The sequence below is a fragment of the Girardinichthys multiradiatus genome, chromosome 3, assembly GCF_021462225.1.
Source record: "Girardinichthys multiradiatus isolate DD_20200921_A chromosome 3, DD_fGirMul_XY1, whole genome shotgun sequence".
Lineage (NCBI taxonomy): Eukaryota > Metazoa > Chordata > Actinopteri > Cyprinodontiformes > Goodeidae > Girardinichthys > Girardinichthys multiradiatus.
In genome coordinates this window covers 28,756,253-28,775,577 of record NC_061796.1, presented here as the reverse complement: position 1 = coordinate 28,775,577, position 19,325 = coordinate 28,756,253, and the positions used below count along the sequence as shown (strand labels likewise).

General features: G+C 43.2%; 1 protein-coding gene across 1 annotated transcript in view; it reads left to right on the top strand.

Annotated features, from left to right (window-relative positions):
• Positions 1–19,325, top strand: part of itga10 (integrin, alpha 10) — a 52,465-nt gene that overhangs the window by 17,142 nt on the left and 15,998 nt on the right. Inside the window, exons 5-8 of the mRNA XM_047356314.1 lie at positions 8,146–8,260; positions 9,924–10,051; positions 10,626–10,774; positions 17,822–17,972. Of these exons, the coding sequence (XP_047212270.1) occupies positions 8,146–8,260; positions 9,924–10,051; positions 10,626–10,774; positions 17,822–17,972 (543 nt within the window). The remainder of the gene's footprint in view (positions 1–8,145; positions 8,261–9,923; positions 10,052–10,625; positions 10,775–17,821; positions 17,973–19,325) is intronic.

Below are 19,325 nucleotides of genomic sequence, written 5' to 3'. Positions count from 1 at the left end.
TGTTTTGGTCTGCTGTACGAAGGAGAGCTCTGGTAGGATTTCCCCAGATCCGTTTACAACGGTGTATGTGGTGCCGAACGGATGCTACGGCTATGTCCTTTTCATCTGCAGGGAATAGAGGAGGTTGACAACCAATAGAAACCTCAAAAGGGTGAGAGGCCAGTTGCAGATGAGATTTGAGAGTTGACTGCATATTCGACCCAGGGGAGATAAATACACCAATCAAGAAGTTCAGTTGTGGTCATGCATCTGAGAATGGACTCCATCTGTTGGTTCATGCGTTCTGTCTGTCCATTAGATTGGGGGTGGTTACCAGACGTCAGGGAGGCCTTGGCTCCAAGAGCCAAACAAAACTGTTTCCAAACACGAGAGATAAATTGGGGGCCACAATCTGACAAAATGTCCTGAGGTATGCCATGAAGGCGAAAAACATGCTGAACTAACAGCTGGGCAGTTTGGAAAGCAGATGGGAGTCTTTTTAGTGGTACAAGGTGGCAGGACTTAGAAAAACTGTCTACAATCGTAAAGATGACCGTATTTCCGTCAGATATGGGTAAACCAGTTACAAAATCAAGAGCTATGTGAGACCAAGGGTGTTTGGGCGTACTGAGAGGCTGGTTTAACCCATAGGGAGGCTGATTGCCCAATTTTTGTCTGGCACAGACCGAACAAGCCTGCACATACTCTTTAACATCCTTGTGTAGGGATGTCCACCAAAATTGCCTGGAAATGAGTGCGATGGTTCTGCTAACCCCTGGGTGACCTGGGAATTTAGCAGTATGAAACCAACAGATTAGCCTAAACTTAACAGACGTAGGGACATACTTCCTGTGGGAAAGAAATGTACCTGGGTCCGGCTCGTTTCGTTGGGCATTGTTTATATGGTCCTCCACCTCCCAAACTAAAGCTCCAAAAGTCCAATGGGACGGCACAATGGGTTCTGCCTCTTTCTCGGTGGAGTCTGGTGAGTAAAGCCGGGAAAGAGCATCTGGTTTGAGGTTCTTGGAGCCAGGTCTGTAAGAAATAGAGAGATCAAAACGAGAGAAAAACAGTGACCAACGTGATTGCCGTGGGTTCAGTCTTTTGGCTGATTGTAGGCCAGATTTCTGTGATCGGTCCATACTAAAATGGGGTGTTTTGCACCCTCCAGCCAATGTCTCCACTCTTTGGGAGCTAACTTTATTGCAAGCAGTTCTCCATCTCCCACATCGTAATTCCGTTCAGTGTTTGTTAGCCGACGGGAAAAGAAGGCACATGGGTGGAGCTTTCCATCTGTGGGACTGCTGAGAAAGTACGGCACCAACACCTGTATCAGAGGCGTCAACCTCCAAAATAAACTGTCTGGAGGAATCAGGATGAACTAGTATGGGAGTCTGAGAAAACCTCTCTTTTAATGTCCGAAAAGCCTTGTCAGCCTCTGGTGTATGTTAGTGGAGGTCAAGGCGGTGAGTAGTGCGGCTATCAAGCTGAAGTTCTTAATGAACCGTCGATAAAAGTTCGCAAATCCAAGGAACCGTTGAAGCTGCTTGCGGGAGTCCGGAACAGGCCACTCCAGTACTGCCTTGATCTTCTCAGGGTCCGAGCGAACCTGTCCACCCTCCAGGATGTATCCCAAAAATGTGACAGATGTTTTATAGAACTCATATTTCTCGACTTTTACAAACAGTCTATTCTCCAAAAGTCTTTGAAGAACTAGACGGACGTGACGGGTGTGCTCTTTAATGTCCTTGGAGTAGATCAAGATGTCATCAAGGTAGACAAAAACAAAAACATTCAAAAAATCCCTAAGAACATCGTTGATAAGGGACTGAAATACTGCTGGTGCGTTACTCAGTCCAAAAGGCATGACAAGGTATTCAAAATTGCCTAACGGGGTATTGAGGGCGGTCTTCCGCTCATCCCCCTGGTGGATCCTAAGTAAATGGCAGGCGTTACGGAGATCTAACTTAGAAAAGATAGTAGAACCGTGAACTGGTTCAAAGGCCAAGGAAAGGAAAGGAAGAGGGTATTTGTTCTTTACTGTAATTTGGTTTAACTCCCTATAGTCGATACAAGGGCGGAGTGAACCATCCTTTTTTTTTCCACAAAGAAAAACCCAGCTCCGAGTGGAGATCAAGAGGGGCGAATTAACCCAGTCACCAGAGACTCATTAATATAGTCCTCCATAACCTTTCTTTCTGGTCCTGAGATGTTATAGAGCCTAATGGAAGGCAGGGGGGCACCGGGAAGCAAATCTATTGCACAGTCATAGGGTCTATGCGGGGGCAATGATAAGGCCTTGGATTTACTAAAAACTAACCTGAGATCGTGGTACTCTGGAGGAACGTTAGAGAGATTGGAAATCTCATTTTCTGCAGGACCATACTCAGAGGGGAGTGATGCTACTGCTGACTGTAGACAAGAAGAAAGACAGTTAGTGGACCAGGATTCAACTCGGCTTTCTGCCCAGTTAATGTGAGGGTTATGTTTTTTGAGCCAAGGAAAATCTAAAACAATAGAATTTAATGAAATGGGAAACACAAAAAAAGATATCTCCGTCAGTCCGTCAGTCTCCCCTCACTTACTGACGGACCTGGCCATTTGGCCCCGAGGGACGAATTGGGCAGTTGGCAAGGAGATGTTCTGGTGAGCCACAGTAAAAACACTGGTTAGATTGGCGGCGTCTTAGTTTTTCCTCTGGGGAAAGACGAGTACGCCCAATCTGCATGGGTTCTATTCCTAAACTTTGTGAAACTGAGGTGGAGTGAATAGTTTCAGTGGTTTGGCTAGAGAGATGGGACCTATCTGCGCTCTGTTCTAACCGGGATTTCTTTCTGTCTCTCATTCGATTATCTAGTCTGACGGCTAACTTGATTAACCCATTCAAGGTCTTGGGCTCGTTGACTAATGCTAAATCATCTTTTAACGGATCATTTAAGGACTGGAAAAAAGCGGCTCTGAGAGCGCAGCCATTCCATCCAGAGGCTGCTGCAAGGGTGCGAAAATCAATGGAGAACTCGGCAACTGACTGGTTTCTCTGTTTGATAGACCATAATTTTCGAGCATCAGCGGGTAAATCTTTTTCACAGGAGAAGACCTGTCGAAACTCCTCCTCAAACTCAGAGAATGTACAACCAAAGTCCAAACAATTAGAAAAACGTGCCTCTGCCAATCTCAGGGCCTTTCCAGTGAGTAAACCCAGAACAAAGGATATCTTTACTGAATCATGTGGAAAAGGTTGTGGGGAGCAATTGAAAACAAGAGTACATTGGAGGAGGAAACCCTTACAATCCCCTTTCTCCCCGGATAATTTTTCAGGATTTGGGGAAGTGACATCACGAGAGTGTGGAAGTTGCTGAGAGACCGGAGAGGCTGAAGCACCCTCTACGGCCAGGGCGGTGAAATTGCTCAAGGTCTGCTGAAACAAGGAGGCTAGTTGTTCGACTTGCTGATTGGTTTGTTTCTGCTGTTCAAAAAGAACGGAGGGAAGAGTCATGAGTTATGATTTGGTGGTGTTGTTCAGAAAGAGTTCTCCTGAATGCTTCTGCTGGATCGGGTTGGCCAGAGTGTTCTGTCATATTGTTTCGAACAGATTTGACCCACATGCAGAAAGCAATTCAGGAGACTGAGTTTAATGGTAATGAGTTTATTTACAGTGTAATGAAATGTGCAGGGAACTGGAACCGGGATACCAAGTGTAAAATAAACAGAACGGTAAGCAAGGGATTACTCTGGATCTAAATTCTTAAATAATAATTCTGCCTTACTGGATTGATGGAGAGATCCGCCAAGGGGGGGTGGAGAGACCAAGGGGTTGTTTACCCGTGAGACAGGAGATGGTGAATATTGGTGTGCCAGAATGTTTAGTAGGTCCAAGAGTTTCTGAGATTGGTACAGTGGATGGAGGAGGGTGGACAGGGTTCGTGCAAGGAGATCCAAGGAACGAAGGAATCAGGAGGCTGCCAGCCGGTGTGATCCAACAAAGTAATAAAAGGCTTGAGTCTTTGTTCATGGAGCTGGATAGCTTCTTTCCAGAAGATGGTAATCCAGGCAGGGTTCAATGCAGAAGGCAAAGTCAGGTTCAGGTAAACCTGCAAGGTAACAAATACAAAATTACCAAAAGTACAAGGCAAGGTCAAGACAAAGGTAATGTGGCTTGAGCTGCACCACTAAGGGCAACACTCTGGCAGTGAGTTGCTGGCAGCCTCCTCCTTAAATACTCCTCAGCAGGTAATCAGGGGGATAGAGAACACCTGTCTCCTCTCCTCCAGGTTCCACGCCATTTAGAGGCTAAGCACAGTAAACAGCACCAAACAAACAGACATGGCACACATCCTGACAGGGAACTGTTTTAGCACTAAAGAAGCTGGAAAACCCAAGGCTATGCCTCCTATTATTCAAACTTGAGGAACCACAAACAAACATACATTTTGAAAACAAAACACACTGTTGAGAAAAAATGCAAGTTTGATGGATGGAGCCAAATAATGACGACCTTTAGGTGTGAGAAGAAGAAACACACAGCAGCTACAAAAATCTGTTGTGTTTTTTCAAACGTAGTAAAGAAACATATTATATTTTCATTTTAAAAAATGTGACAATGATTAATAATGAAAAAATGCTTTGTTTTTAATCAAAGAGAATGTGTAAACTTATTCCTATTTAGTAGCATTACATCCACAAATCTGGAAGAGTGGCAGGTATTTTACTTGTAATTTATGTAACAAACCAGCAGAAAGTAGTGCATCATTTTGAAGTGGAAGGAAAATAATACATTGTTTTCAAAGGTTTCTTACAAATACAAATCTGAAAAGTGTTGCATGTATTTGTATTCAGCCCCTTATTCTGAATCTCATAAATAAAATCCGGTACAACCAGCTGCCATCGTTTGAAAATAGAAAAATTGACAGGCTCAGCAAGGAGAGCGTCAAACAGAGACCCGCGGTAACTCTTTGGCAAAATCAGTCATGATGTAGGGGGTACTAATTTGCATGTACTATAAATAAATTCCATGGGCAATAAGTGGGCGTGTTGCGTGCGATTTTCAAAGATTGCGCGTGTAATGGATAACAGGTGCAAAACAGGTGCAGACCACCCTATTTAAATGAGGAAATGACGTGTGCTACTGGCTGGAACAAGATGAAAAGCAAACAGATCCTCTGCTGTGTTGCTAGAGATATGCAGGGATTGTTATGCTGCATCATTATAAATGATCCAGTTGCTGATTTTTTTCCTTCTGTTCCGTTCGGCCCTTGCTTTTCTGGACTGTTAGTTAGCTTTGGTTCTGCTACTCACAACAGGTTTGTTGTCTGCCCTGATGAGATTATTTCTCTTATCTTGCTCGACATAATTCGCAACAAATTGGCCAATCGATATTAACAATATAAAAGACAAATATGTCTTTTAATTAATTTGTCTCCCTTGAACTTTTACTTCTTTTTGGAGACTCACCAGGTTGTGTTGTTTTTTTTTGTTTTTTTTAGAGTAAATGTTTGAAGAATTCAGAGTTTACCATAAACAGTCACAATATTTAAGCCTGAACGTAATATTAGCAACATAAAAATAGATTGTTGTCGGAGTTGGCAATCTGTATGTTATAGCTTTGCTAATTTTAAAACATAGCTGAACATAAATCCAACATTTATGTCTGTAAAAATGAATTATTTTCCAATGATTTTACTAAATTCGTTTTGTTTGTTTTGCCAATATTTTAACGATATACAACATGTTTGATTTTTTTTTATTGTTTTTTGGTGACACAAAATAATTTTTTACTGCATAAACAAAACCCTCTCCTGGCATATGTTCACATTTAAACAACGTAATCAAACTGATCCAGCTCCGATTGCCCTGCAATGATATAACGTTACTGTCAGTAAAGCAATGTGTTTTGTTTAGTGTCAAAGCATACACTGTCTTTGTCACCACATGGAAAAGCTGCCTTAAAATGGTGATTTTTCACCTGCTAAGAAGTGATTTTAGCATCCGGTTTGCAAATGAAGGATTTAATCTGCCTTATAGTGTCTTTAGTTCTTTCCTTTTAATTATATTATCAGCATCAAAGCACAGTGGGTCTTTTACATGATTTGCAATAACAGGCAATGCACCCTTGATCAGTTATGTGCTCATTTTGCCATGATCAGGTTTGTGCGCGTTCAGGAGATGATCGCTGACAGCAATGTTACGCTGGAATGATGTTGAATGAAGTGTTGCAAGGAGTTTTACCATAGGAGAAATATCATGGCTTTGGTATGTGATTGGCTCCAAATCAGAGCTTAAATAATCCTACATAGAATCCTCTATTCTCAACTATTTTTATTATTTTTATTTTTGACAACCCAAATCTGTTGACGCATGTACAGAAGATTCATTCTCCCTGTCATCTGTCATTCCATCTATGCCTCCTTCTGGCCAAATGACAGCAGACATTTTTGCATCCCAGTTAGAACCTGCATTTCAAAAGTGCTAAATCCACACAAAAATTGCACCTGCAAACCGTTTCAGGCTTTGAAGATTGCATTGCGGCTGGCAAGGGATGGAATTTGCATATCCTCCTCCCATGAATTTGCGCGTTTCGGTCATTATCATATGTCAGCTTTGCTGACGCAAACAGCTTTGCGTACGGTTTTGTACATGCAAATCATTTGAAGATCAGGCCATATGTGTGGAGGAAAACTCATACTGCACAACGTCCTGAACAAATATCCTCAGAGTGAAGCATGGTGGTGGCAGAATCGTGCTGTGGGGATGCTTTTCATCAGTGGGACAGAGAAGCTGGTCAGAGTTGGTGGGAAGATATATGGAGCTAAGCACTGGAAGAAAGCCTGTTAGAGGCTAAAAAAACACTTCAGGCGGAGGTTCATCTTCCAGCAGGACAACCCTAAACAAACAGCCAGAGCTACAATGGACTGGTTTAGATCAAAACCCATTTAAATGTTGGAATGGTCTAGTCAAAGATCAAACCTTAAAACAAATGAGAATCTATAGAAAGACTTGAAAATTTATGTTAAAAGGTGCTCTCCATCCAATTCAACTGATCTTGTGGTATTTTGGAAAGACAAACGACCAAAAATTGCATACTTCAGATGTGCAAAGCTGGTAAAACATACTCTAAAAGACTAGCAGCTGCAATTGCAGTAAAATGTGGTTCTTCAAAATTTAAGTCATGGACGGCTTCCTCAAGAAATTTCAGCAATTGATGTAAACAGTTTTTAAAAAACATCTTTTTCCGTACACTTAACAAGAGCGCACCACTTTGTACTGATCTAGTAGGTAGTCTAATAGGAGTCGTGTACAGTTCACAAATGACTGCCAGCTCAGGCAGCTTTAATACGAGCGTATGTTTAACTGTGTGTGTGTGGGGGGGGTGTCTGAGAGTTTTATGTTAACCCCTGTGGTCAGGTCTATAACAGGACTGGAATGTGTCTCCGGCCCTTCTGTAATGACAGACCTACCAAAAGCCATAGCACCTCTTTTGCTTCGCTCCATCTTCTTCCTCTGTGGTTTGCTCCTATGAGTCTCTCCATCTCATCCCTGCTGCCTGTCTGTGCGCCTGAGGAGAAACCCTTCCTTAATGACAGGGCAAGAAAAACCAGGATGTTTCTCTTTCTCTCATTCTACCCCATTTTCATCCCATTTTCACCCTTTCCTCCTTTTGTCTCTTTATAGCTGATTTTCCCTTTTAAGTCCTCGTTCTCCCTTCATTCTTTCCTCCATGTATGTAAACCAAATAAATGGCTTTTGAAGACAAAAATATTTTTATAGGACCACCCCCCTTACTCAGCCACCCCACATTTAGCACAATCAGATTTAAATTGCTGTGCTTCTCTTGGTTTCCAGCTCTGTTAAACCACAACAGCGACTGCCAGCGTGTCAACAATAGTCTCCCTCCCCTGCCTCTACCTCATTTTCTGTCCTCAAAACCACACCATTGTACTTTTTCCATGACTTGTTCCCTCTTATGACTTGTTTTCTTGTGTATTTATAAATGTGTCGCACTGACTTATTTGTCCAAATTCTTTGATGGCCAACGAATTACCACATCTTCTGAGCAGATACTCAAATATGTGCTCAAACTTACCGCAAGAACTTCTGAATCCTTCACCTGTGATACACATGTTGATTTATGTGTTTGTTTATGACTGAGTATGTGCTTCTGTTTGGCAGGCGTGTGCCCCTCTATGGTCGCAGGAGTGTGGAACGTCGATGTTCAGCACCGGCATCTGCGCCTCTGTTAGCGATGACCTGGAACCAAGAAAGACCATCGCTCCAACTGAGCAAAGTAATCATACATCCGTAGACACACAGAGGCAATAACTCATCCACAAGACTTGAACTTAGTCTAGTTTTGTCTCGTTTCAACCACAAACTTTAACATATTTTATCAGAAAGATTAACAGAAAGTAAAGCAGAAGAAAAAGCATACCCTAACATAAAACCAAGTGCAACCAATTGCCTTCAGATGTCACTACGTGTAGTAAATAGAGTCCCCCTGTGTTTAATCTAATCTCAGTTTAAACGCAGGTGTTCTGTGAAGGCCTCAGAGGTTTCTTGGAGAACATTAGTGAACAAACAGCTTTGTGGAGAGCAAACTATCTTTAAAAATACCTTCAAGTTGGGATTAAGGTGCCTTTCTACTGTCTGCAAGTGTTTGGTGAAAGAACAGATGTGGCAAGGGGGTTAAAGTCAACCCATTTCTGTTTCTCCCCTGAATCAAGCAAGGTAGTCACAAGGTAGTCACAGCCCTGCATCAGCTGGCTTGTAAGACAAGTCAGCTTTGCAGGTAGAGGGATTGATGTAGCTATGATGTATGGTTTATAAGTCCCGGCAGTGGCAGGATTTACAAGACTAAATTTAGAATTCATTTCCAACGAGAAGAGTGAAAAGCTGAGATGTGTTTTTAAAATTTAAAGCATTTCCTTGGCCAACAACAGGATCGCTACACTGAGTTTATCGACCTTATTGTTTTCAAAAAGGATTGTATGGGATGACTTCTGACAGCTTTTATGCATAGTTAAGCCAATGCTGCACCACACCTTCGGTCGTCCCACAGCTATAAACTAACAGCTGTGCAGGATATCACCATCTCCACTTGCAATGCATGAACGACCAGAAGGAGGTCAGAGCTGGCTCATCTTTGCAGGCTTTTGTTGAAAATGTTTTATGATACAGGCTCAAGAAACACAGCAGACACTTAAGGGATAAAGTAGAGGAGAAGCGTCTCAATGAGCCCTGTTCAATCCAACACCTGTATATAGAAAGAATATGGTCTCCCAAGACATGACAGTCAACCAAATTTTGATAGGCCAGGCAAGGAGAGTATCAATCAGAGAAGTAGCCATCAGGTCCCATGGTATTACTGGAGGAGTTGAATAGATCCACATGGTAAAATGAGACAAAAATGAACATTATATGTGATGGAAAACGAACACTGCACATTACCATGAATACCTGTTCTCCCCAGGTGGCGATGGTGGTGGCAGCATCATGCTGTGGGGATACTATTTTCTCAGAAGGGGCTAAATTCAGAATGGAGCTAAATTCAGGGCAAGCCTAGAAGAAACCTGTTAGTGGCTGCAAACAACTTGAGACTTGGGCAGAGATTCATCTAACAGCCCCAAGCATACGGCCAAACTGTGAAACTGATGTTCAGATTCACTGCTATCTAACCGCAGTGAGCTTGAGCTATGCAAATCTGGAAGAGATACACTTAAAAGGACTTGTAGCTGTAGTTACTACAAAAGATGGTTCTACAAAGTATTGACCTGGATGGACTGAATATATGCACCTCACATGTTTCCAGTTTTAATCTGAAAGAAATGTGGAAAAACTTTGTGTTGGTTTATCACATAAAACCCAGATAAAATACAATGAAGTTTGTGGTTGTAAAGTGACAGAATAAGAAAGATTTTCAAAGTGTATTTGCAAACTCTCTTGTGTGGCAGAGTGCCAGACATTCATGGACATTGTGATCGTTGTGGATGGTTCAAACAGCATCTACCCGTGGTCTGAAGTCCAGAACTTCCTTAGCAACATCCTCAGCAAGTTTCACATCGGCTCCGACCAGATGCAGGTACAAACTGCTTGCCAGAATGTACCAGTAGCAACCGTCTGTAATTATTATACACATTTGTAATGGAAACTTGTGGGTTTGAGTTTAAGTAAAATAACACATCTCAAAGACCCCTCTGCTGTTGCCAGGAGAAAGAACACAAGCTTGTCTCTTGAGTAAAAACATACACTGAGTGAAGTTTGGCAAATATGACCAGAATGAACTGTTGCAATAACGTCACAGGACAAGAACCCTGGAAGTTGCTTTAGAAGAACAGAAATCATAGGGAAGGGATGTGGGGACATTACTCCGAACCGAATAACAAGAAGAGTGAGAGGGGGTTTGAGTTATGAAAAGGGAGGGTGTGGAGGTATTGGGTAGCAGGCAGCATGAGGTGAAGAGGAAATGCCTCTGGTTTTTGAATGAATTCAGAAATTCCTCAAGTGTACTGTTTGCTTTAAAAACAGGGTCGGAACTTAGATAGTTCACTCCAGAAAACATGACACTCAGATGATGCTGAGACCAGCTATGTGCAAGCACAACCATGAATATCCAACATCGTTGAAATGCTTGTGTGTTTGCGTGTTTTACTTAGGTTGGTATACTGCAGTATGCAGAAGTAGCTGTCCATGAGTGGTCTCTAAAGGACTACCAGACCACACAGGAGGTGGTGGAGGCCGCCAAGAACATCAGCCGACAGGAGGGACGAGAGACACGCACTGCATATGCCATCCAAATGGCCTGGTAGGCCTGTTAATTACTGTTCATAGACAATTCTTCTAAAACATGGAAAAGATTTAGCGGGAAACTGTCTGCTTGTTTGGATTTTGATGTAACATTCTCTGAGGTTTCTCTATAAATATAACACTGTGGAATTTGTTCTTATAACATATTCGAGTTGCTAAATACTGATGTGTACTCTCCTAATGCTCCAAGGTACTATTGTCTAGATGAAAATCAAGCAGTGAAATATTTTGTCCCGCTTTACTGCATCATAAACAGTCTGTAATGTGAAAGTAGACTGTTACCACAGGTAAACACAGAAGATGGCACAGCAAAAGGTTAACCCAAATTTGAGGTAAAAGTAGTCCATTTAGGCTCAAATTCTATTAAAATTCATACATTTTCTATTATTTTTTTTTTTTTTAAGTCGCGGTTGAGGGAGGTAAATTAAAGTTTTTTTGGGGGGGGAATTAGAGTATCATGCCAGAGACTCACTTTTACCACAAAAATGTGGTAAAACAAATATCATCCAAGCCTTTATTCATCTATGACCATCTTACATTATGTACTGAATGTAATACTAGTCGTAATCTATTATTATCTACTTATTGTGGTGTCCTTGTAACAGTGTATTTTAAACAGGCAAACATGGCATTATTTTTCCCAATAAAATATTTCCTCTTACTTTGGTATAAATATTCCCTGACATTTTAGTTGTCACTCTGTCGTAGCAGCAAATAATTATAATATCTAACCCAGCATCTTAATTATTTTTGTGGAGCGATGGTTGGATTGTTTGGGAGAGCAGGGGAACCATGTGCAGAGACTGTAGCCCTCGATGCAGCGGTCCTGGGTTTGATTCCCAGTCTCAATTTGCTGCATGTCTGCCCTTTCTTTCTCCACCCTCTCTCCTGTTAAATTATTGTTCATTAATGGCCATTAGTGCCAGAAAAATAACTGTTTTGTGATCATGTTATAGGAAATGTTATCATGTTATGAGAAATGTTATGGGTTTCTTTGCCATTTGTTTATGCTTTTTAAAAGTAATTTAAAAGTGGTCCCAAACCTAATCCAATCTACCTGAGAGTGGTCCGAAAAAGAGAAAATACTCAGTGAGACAAAAATGCCTTGTCAGAGGTCAGAGGAGAATGGTCAGACTGGTTCGAGATGACAGACATGCAACGGTAGCTCAAATAGCCACTTGGAATGTCCAAGGTGTGCAGAATAATATCCCTGAGCACACAACACGTAGAACCTTGAAGCAGATGGGCTCCAGCAGCAGTCGACCACACCAAGGGCCGCTACTATTAGTTAAGAAAAGAAAGCAAGAAGAAGGAACAGGAATAAAATGGAAAATGAGAAATTGTAAAAAAAAAGATTGCCTGGTCTGACAAGTCTTGATGTCAGCTGTGATAATCCGATGGTAGGTTCAGAATTTATTGTAAATAACAGGAGAGAATGGGTCTGTCCTTCCTTGTCATCATATCAACAGGTCAGACCTGTGGTGGTGGTATTGCGGTGGGGGGGGGGGGGGGGGGGGGGCTTGTCCTTGGGTCACTTTAACACAAATTAACCATTATTTAAACACAGCAGCCTATCTGAGTATTGTTGCTGACCATATCAATCAATCCCTTTATGACTACAGTGTACCCATCTTCTGACGGCTACTTCCAGCAGGATAATGCACCATGTCTAGACCCACAAAATCTCAAACGGGTTGAACCTGACAATGAGTTCACTGTACTCCGATGGCCTCGACGCTCACCAGACTGTTTCTTTATACATTGAAAGTTCAGGGACTGGTGAATAGTCTTGAAGTATCTGATTCCTCTCAAAAATAAAATCCCTCCTTCTTTAAACTAGTCTAACCCACACAGCACACCACACCCTGACGTGATCTGTGGCCATAGCTGCCATTTTGGGTTGTGAGTGTTGGAGCGATTCTGTCCACACAGACACACACACACAACCACACAGGTAATTGAAGGGTTCCTGTTTTCTGCTACATTTAAAGGTGGACAGGTTTTTGAGAAACATTTAAAAGGTTTTAGAAAAGCAGTGAATGAAAACAAAATTATTAAAACAACAAATAGTAAAAAGATGATCTATTGTCTTAATGTTGCCTTTCGGTAAGAGAACCCATACTTGGATTGAACTTAAATAAACACATCCACACCTACTCACACATAATCTTGCACAGATGGATAGATAGCGTAGTTGGCACAGAGGAGAAACATGAAGGGGTAGAAAAGCAGCAATATTACCAGAGCTGGGGGAACCAGCAGCTGGGTCATCACGACTGAGGGTGTGGCGCTGCCCGGTCAGCCAACTACGGCTCCTGCAGCTGTGAAAATACACTCAGGAACACTTACAGATGAACATTCAGACCGATTTTAGGAACATAAAACTAATTTAATAAAATTGGTAATGGTACCAACTAAACCTTATCTTAAAGGGGAAGTATTCATAGGATACACTGACCTCCTAACTTCATCTTTGACCTTTTAAACTGTGTGCTTGGCTTTTAAACGTTTCCCCGACCTTGTTGTAAACCTAACCATGAACCCAAACAGCAAAAATAGATTCTGACAATCAAATTCATGTTAAAATGACAGAAATTAAACATTACAATGACAAAGTCATGTTAGAGAAAGTCAATATTTATTTAAAACTGCTGCAGCTCAACAAACAAGGTTATAATAATATCTGCAATGTAATTGCATCATTCTGCAGCAAAACAATTATTTTAATATTTAAATTATTTAAGACACTTACAAATCCTCTCAGCAGTGGACATCACAGGAGGTTTATTTCAAGGTTAATTTAAATTATGCATTGTTAGGGGGTACCACAAGATCAAAAGAGCTCCATCATATAATTTACAAGCTCAGACTTTTGTTGAATGGTAAAGCTGTCTCAATGAGCCACAATACACTTAAACATACTAACTCATAGTACCAGCTGCAGAGCATGGTGTAAGGGTGATGATTTGGGCTTGTTTTACAGCAACAGAGTATGTTACAGTAAAGGAGTCAAACATGACCTTGTCTATACTCCAAATTATTCCACTTTTGAATCAAACCTAAGGACATGAGGTCAAACTATGTCATCCAGCATCAAACCTGCAACAGAATGGTTGAAAAAAACTAAAGATTCTGCAGTATTTCGGTAAAAATCCAGACTTCTTCTAAATAGAATGCTGTTAAAACATGAAAAGAGTTGTTCAAAAGAGAATGTACACAAACAACAAAGAACTGATGAAACATTGCAAACAGGAGTTGTCATACCTGCTTGTGTTTTGAGTTTTTAAGTTTGTGTTTTGTTATTTTACCTGGTCTAGACCTTTGTTTTCTGTCTCCCTCCACCCCAAGCCCACACTTGTTCTGTGTTTTCCCCTGATTGTCTGGTCACGTGTGTCATTGGTTCCCCCTGCTGTCCAGTTTTGTATTTAAGCCTGTTTGTTTCCTTTGTTCCCAGCTGGTTCCTTATGTGTTGTTTGTGTTTGTGTGCACGCCTGGTACCCTATCCGTCTCCAGCCATGAGCAATAAAGTGTCGCCTTACCTGCAAACTTCAAGCTTCAGGAGTCCTTCCCTGCATATTGGTCCAACAGAACTCCACATTATGACAGAAGGAACCAGAGGATTGGGCGGCGGACGAAGGTGGAGACCTCAGCGACCCAATCCCCGGATGCATAGGCTGGCTCTAGGGACGTGGAATGTCACCTCGCTGGGGGTGGGGGAGCCTGAGCTTGTGCGGGAGGTCCAGAGATATCGACTAGAAATATTCGGGCTCGTCTCCACGCACAGCGTGGGCTCTGGAACCCATCTCCTCGAGAGGGACTGGACTCTCTTCTACTCTGGAGTGGGCCACGGGGAGAGGCGGCAGGCTGGAGTGGGTTTGCTTGTTTGCCCCCCAGCTCAGCCATCTCGTGTTGGGGTTTACCCCAGTGGATGAGAGGGTCGCATCCCTGCGCCATTGGGTTGGGGATAGGTCTTTGACTGTCGTTTTGGCCTACGGGCCAAGAAGTAGTGCAGAGTACCCAGCCTTCTTGGCATCCCTGTCTGGGGTGCTGGATAGTGCCCTTCCCGGGGACTCCATTATTCTGCTGGGGGACTTCTATACCCATGTGGGAAACGACAGTGACACCTGGAGAGGCGTCACGACAGTGAGTTGGATCTGCTGGAGGAGGAGAAAGCCGGACAGACTTGGCAGGCCCAAGCGCACAGTGAGGGTCTGCTGGGAACATCTGGCGGAGCCCTCGGCCAGGGATGTATTCAACTCCCACCCTTGGGAGATCTTTGACCAGATTCTGGGGGACGTTGGAGACATAGAGTCCGAGTGGACCATGTTCTCTGCATCTATTGTCAATGCTGCTGCCCGTAGCTGCGGCCGTAAGGTCTGCGGAGCCTGTCGCGGTGGCAATCCCGGAACCCAGTGGTGGATACCGGCAGTAAGGGACGCTGTCAAGCTGAAGAAGGAGTCCTATAGGTTGGCAGAGGCAAAAACTCGGGCCTGGGAGGAGTTCGGTGAGGCCATGGAGGACTACCGGTTGGTCTCGGAGCAATTCTGGCAAACCGTCTGGCGCCTCAGGAGGGGGAAGCAGTGCTTCAGCAACACTGTTTATAGTGGGGGTGGGAGGCTGCTTACCTCGACTGGGGACATTATCGGGTGATGGAAGGAGTACTTCAAGGATCTCCTCAATCCTGCCATCACGCATTCCCTGGTGGAAACAGGTGTTGGGGACTCGGGGTTGGACTCTTTCATCACTCAGGCTGAAGTCACCGAGGTGGTTAAAAAGCTCCGCGGTGGCAAGGCTTCGGGGGTGGATGAGATCCGCCCTGAGTACCTCAAGTCTCTGGATGTTGTGGGGCTCTCATGGTTGACACGCCTCTTCAACATTGCGTGGCTGTCAGGGACAGTGCCTCTGGACTGGCAGACTGGGGTGGTGGTCCCCCTTCATAAGAAGGGTGACCGGAGGGTGTGTTCCAACTACAGGGGGATCACATTCCTCAGCCTACCTGGTAAGGCCTACGCCAGGGTATTGGAGACGAGAGTCTGGCCGATAGTCGAACCTCGGCTTCAGGAGGAGCAGTGTGGTTTTCGTCCCGGCCGTGGAACACTGGACCAGCTCTATACCCTCTACAGGGTACTTGAGGGTTCATGGGAGTTTGCCCAAATGGTCCACATGTGTTTTGTGGACCTGGAGAAAGCATTCGACTGTGTCCCTCGTGATGCCCTGTGGGGGGTGCTCCAGGAGTATGGAATCGGGGGACCTTTATTAGGGGCCATCCGGTCCCTGTACAAGTGGAGCAGGAGTTTGGTCCGCATTGCCAGCACTAAGTCGGACCTGTTGCCGGTGCATGCTGGACTCTGGCAGAGCTGCCCTTTGTCACCGGTCCTGTTCATAACTTTTATGGACAGGATTTCTAGACACAGCCTAGGGCCGGACCAGTGGGGACCAGGGGATTTCGTCTCTTTTTGCAGATGACGTGGTCCTGCTGGCCCCCTCTAGCCAAGATCTACAGCATGCACTGGGGCGGTTCGCAGCCGAGTGTGAAGCAGCTGGGATGAAGATCAGCTCCTCCAAGTCAGAGGCCATCTTACCTGAAAACCTCGAGCTTCAGAAGTTCTTCCCTGCATTTTGGTCCATCGAAAACCCACTTTATAGATAGATAGATAGATAGATAGATAGATAGATAGATAGATAGATAGATAGATAGATAGATAGATAGATAGATAGATAGATAGATAGACGGACGGACGGACGGACGGACGGACGGACGGACGGACGGACGGTGATGGCAGAGAGGCCCTCCAAACTCAAAAGGATATATTATTCTTTTCAAATTAATACTATTGAATATTTATTATGTATATTTTGTAAAGTGTAGAGCTAAATTGAAATCTAACTTGCTGATTGCTTCATAAACATGAAAGAACATCTTACAAGTGGATAAACCACTGATGTCTTTGTTGCTCCACCCGTCTCAGGGTCTCCCAGTCACCCACAAACAAAAGCACGCCCAGGCACTGTGCTGTGTCATTACCACACTGCTGAGACTCCATAAACTGGCTTGTAAATCCAACCAGGCCTCCCAATCAGCTCCTCTTACTTTCTCCACTCTTTCATCTCCTTTTATTTTTGATTTTATTTTTCCTTTTTCCTACCTACCTTCCTTTCATTTACAGTCACACTAATGTGCCTGTTTATTCTCTGCCTTATTGTTTGCTTAATAAGCATGTTTAGTATTTGATCATTTTTGTCATTCTTGGAGGTCTCTTCCTACCTCCTGTCACCATCATAAAGGCTCATGAATCAGATTTATTTTCTAAAGGTATTTGTAGCCCCTGTTTCTACCTTCGCTTCTCTTTTCTGTTTTTCTTCTCATGCTTCTTACCCTCTGTTATTTGCAGGCTGCACAGGGAAAATGGTTGTTTTTAACTCCAAGTTTCTTGTGGCTGACCACAATGGTATATTTAGGCCCAGGCTGCTGTTAGACTTGGAAATGACTGAGATCACCAGGGGTGACTAGGCACTGTGTGTGTATGTGTGTGTGTATGTGTGTGTGTGTGGGGGGGTGCTGGTCTGAGGCTTACCAAACTTATTGAAATGTTGAACCAGGTCCCACTGGGAACAGGTTTCCTGCAGACAAACAGGGTGCGGCATGAGACCGTTGGTGCATTTGTCATTTGGGTTTCATCTTCTGGGTTAGAGCTAAACTACAAGGGAATGCACAAATGTGGTCGCTGTGCGTAGTGACACATGGCAGCTAGAGTATGTGTGTCTAGTGTCGTTAATAAAGATCTGAAAGGCTCCAGATGGAACTTGGGCCGGGTCTCTGTGTTTTATTAGCTGGTTATTCTCTTCAGAGAAGCCCTTGATATTGTATATTATAACAGAGGATGTTTATTTTGACCTTGTAAGAACCCAAGTGACTGGATTTTCCTGGGTTTCCTCCCTTTCACACGTTTCAGAACCGCACTTTTTTCTGCTTCTTTCTGTTTCAAATCCAACTCAGTTTGGTGTGATCAGCAGCTTTACCGATGCTGTTTTCTATCTTTTTCAGCACAGAGGCATTCAGTGCTGAGCGTGGAGCGAGGGAGGGCGCCACCAAGGTGATGATTGTGGTCACAGATGGGGAGTCACACGACGGGGACGAGCTGCCAGACGCTCTAGAGGAATGTGAAAGCAGAAACATCACTAGATACGCCATTGCTGTGAGTAATATTTGACACCTATTGGTGCAGCCCTCAATAATTGTATTGCTTTTCGTTGGTTTCAGAGCTCCTTATACCTTGTATAATACTAATTATAAATAACTGTTAAAATAACACAAACAATTAACATACACTATCCTCAGAGGGTGCAGAGCAACCCTGACATTCCCCCCATTTTGTGCAAATCTGGTATGGTCTCTGTAAACACCCAGAAGCAACCGCACAACATCACCACAACTCTCCCAAAATAAGTGCCTAAATACCAAATGAACCCTTTGGGCCCACTGAAATAGCCAGCTAGGAACAAAAAGCTCTTCCTTTCCAGCTCCACCCGACACTTCGATGCTGCACACAAAAGCACGCTCAGTGGGTGTATTATCGCAGGGTCAGACAAAGACTAGTGGTAGGACCCCTCCTCATCAAACAGGAGAAGCAAGGGAACAGAAGATCTTGCATGACAAGAAAAAAAATTAAGCAAAGGATTATAGGTTTATAGCCAGATCAATGTTTTGCCATCTCTTTTCATCCTTTTCCAAGATTCTGGAATTAATCCAGATAATCAGAAAAGAGCTGAGTGTGGATTAGATAGAGTCTGTGCCGTTTTGTGTGTATCAGTCTGGCAGACCTACATGTGGTCTGGTTGGAAGACAGAAGAAAAAAACAAATCATGAAGAAAAAATAAGCTTGATTCAGAGCGGAGCAATAGAAAACCATGAAACACAATAATCTTATGATGTCCAATTGGAATTTAAGACTCTGTAATGAGTCTGATGAGGGTGATGTGCCACAATATGTTTGGTTTGACTAAGAGTAACCATTAATATTTGCCAAGGGCAATTATTAAGTTGAAGTTGTGACGTTGTGTAAAACGTAAATAAAAACAATACTATGATTTGCTAATCCTGTTCAACCTATATGCAATTGAAGACACTACAAAAACAAGATATTTATTGTTCAAACTGAATTTTTGTTCAAACGTTTTTGCAAATATTCACTCATTTTAATGTGAAGCATTCCAAAAAAGCTGGGACAGGGGCATCTGTGTTACATCACCTTTCCTCGTAACACTCAATAAGCATCTGGAAGCATCTGGAAACTTTGTCGGTGGATTTCTTTCTTATTCTTGCTTGATGTACAGCTTCAATTGCTCAACAGTCTGGTCTGGACTGCAAGCTGGCCAGACTAGTACCTGCACTCTTTTACTACAAAGCTTGTAGTAAAAGATTGTAAGGAAGCATTTTAGTCCAGATACAATATCTGTGGAGGTAGTATTATGATTGAATGCTGGGAAACCGGTGAAAAAACCTATTTGAGTAGTAACAGGAGTTCTGTAGGGTCATGCTTATCTGTACA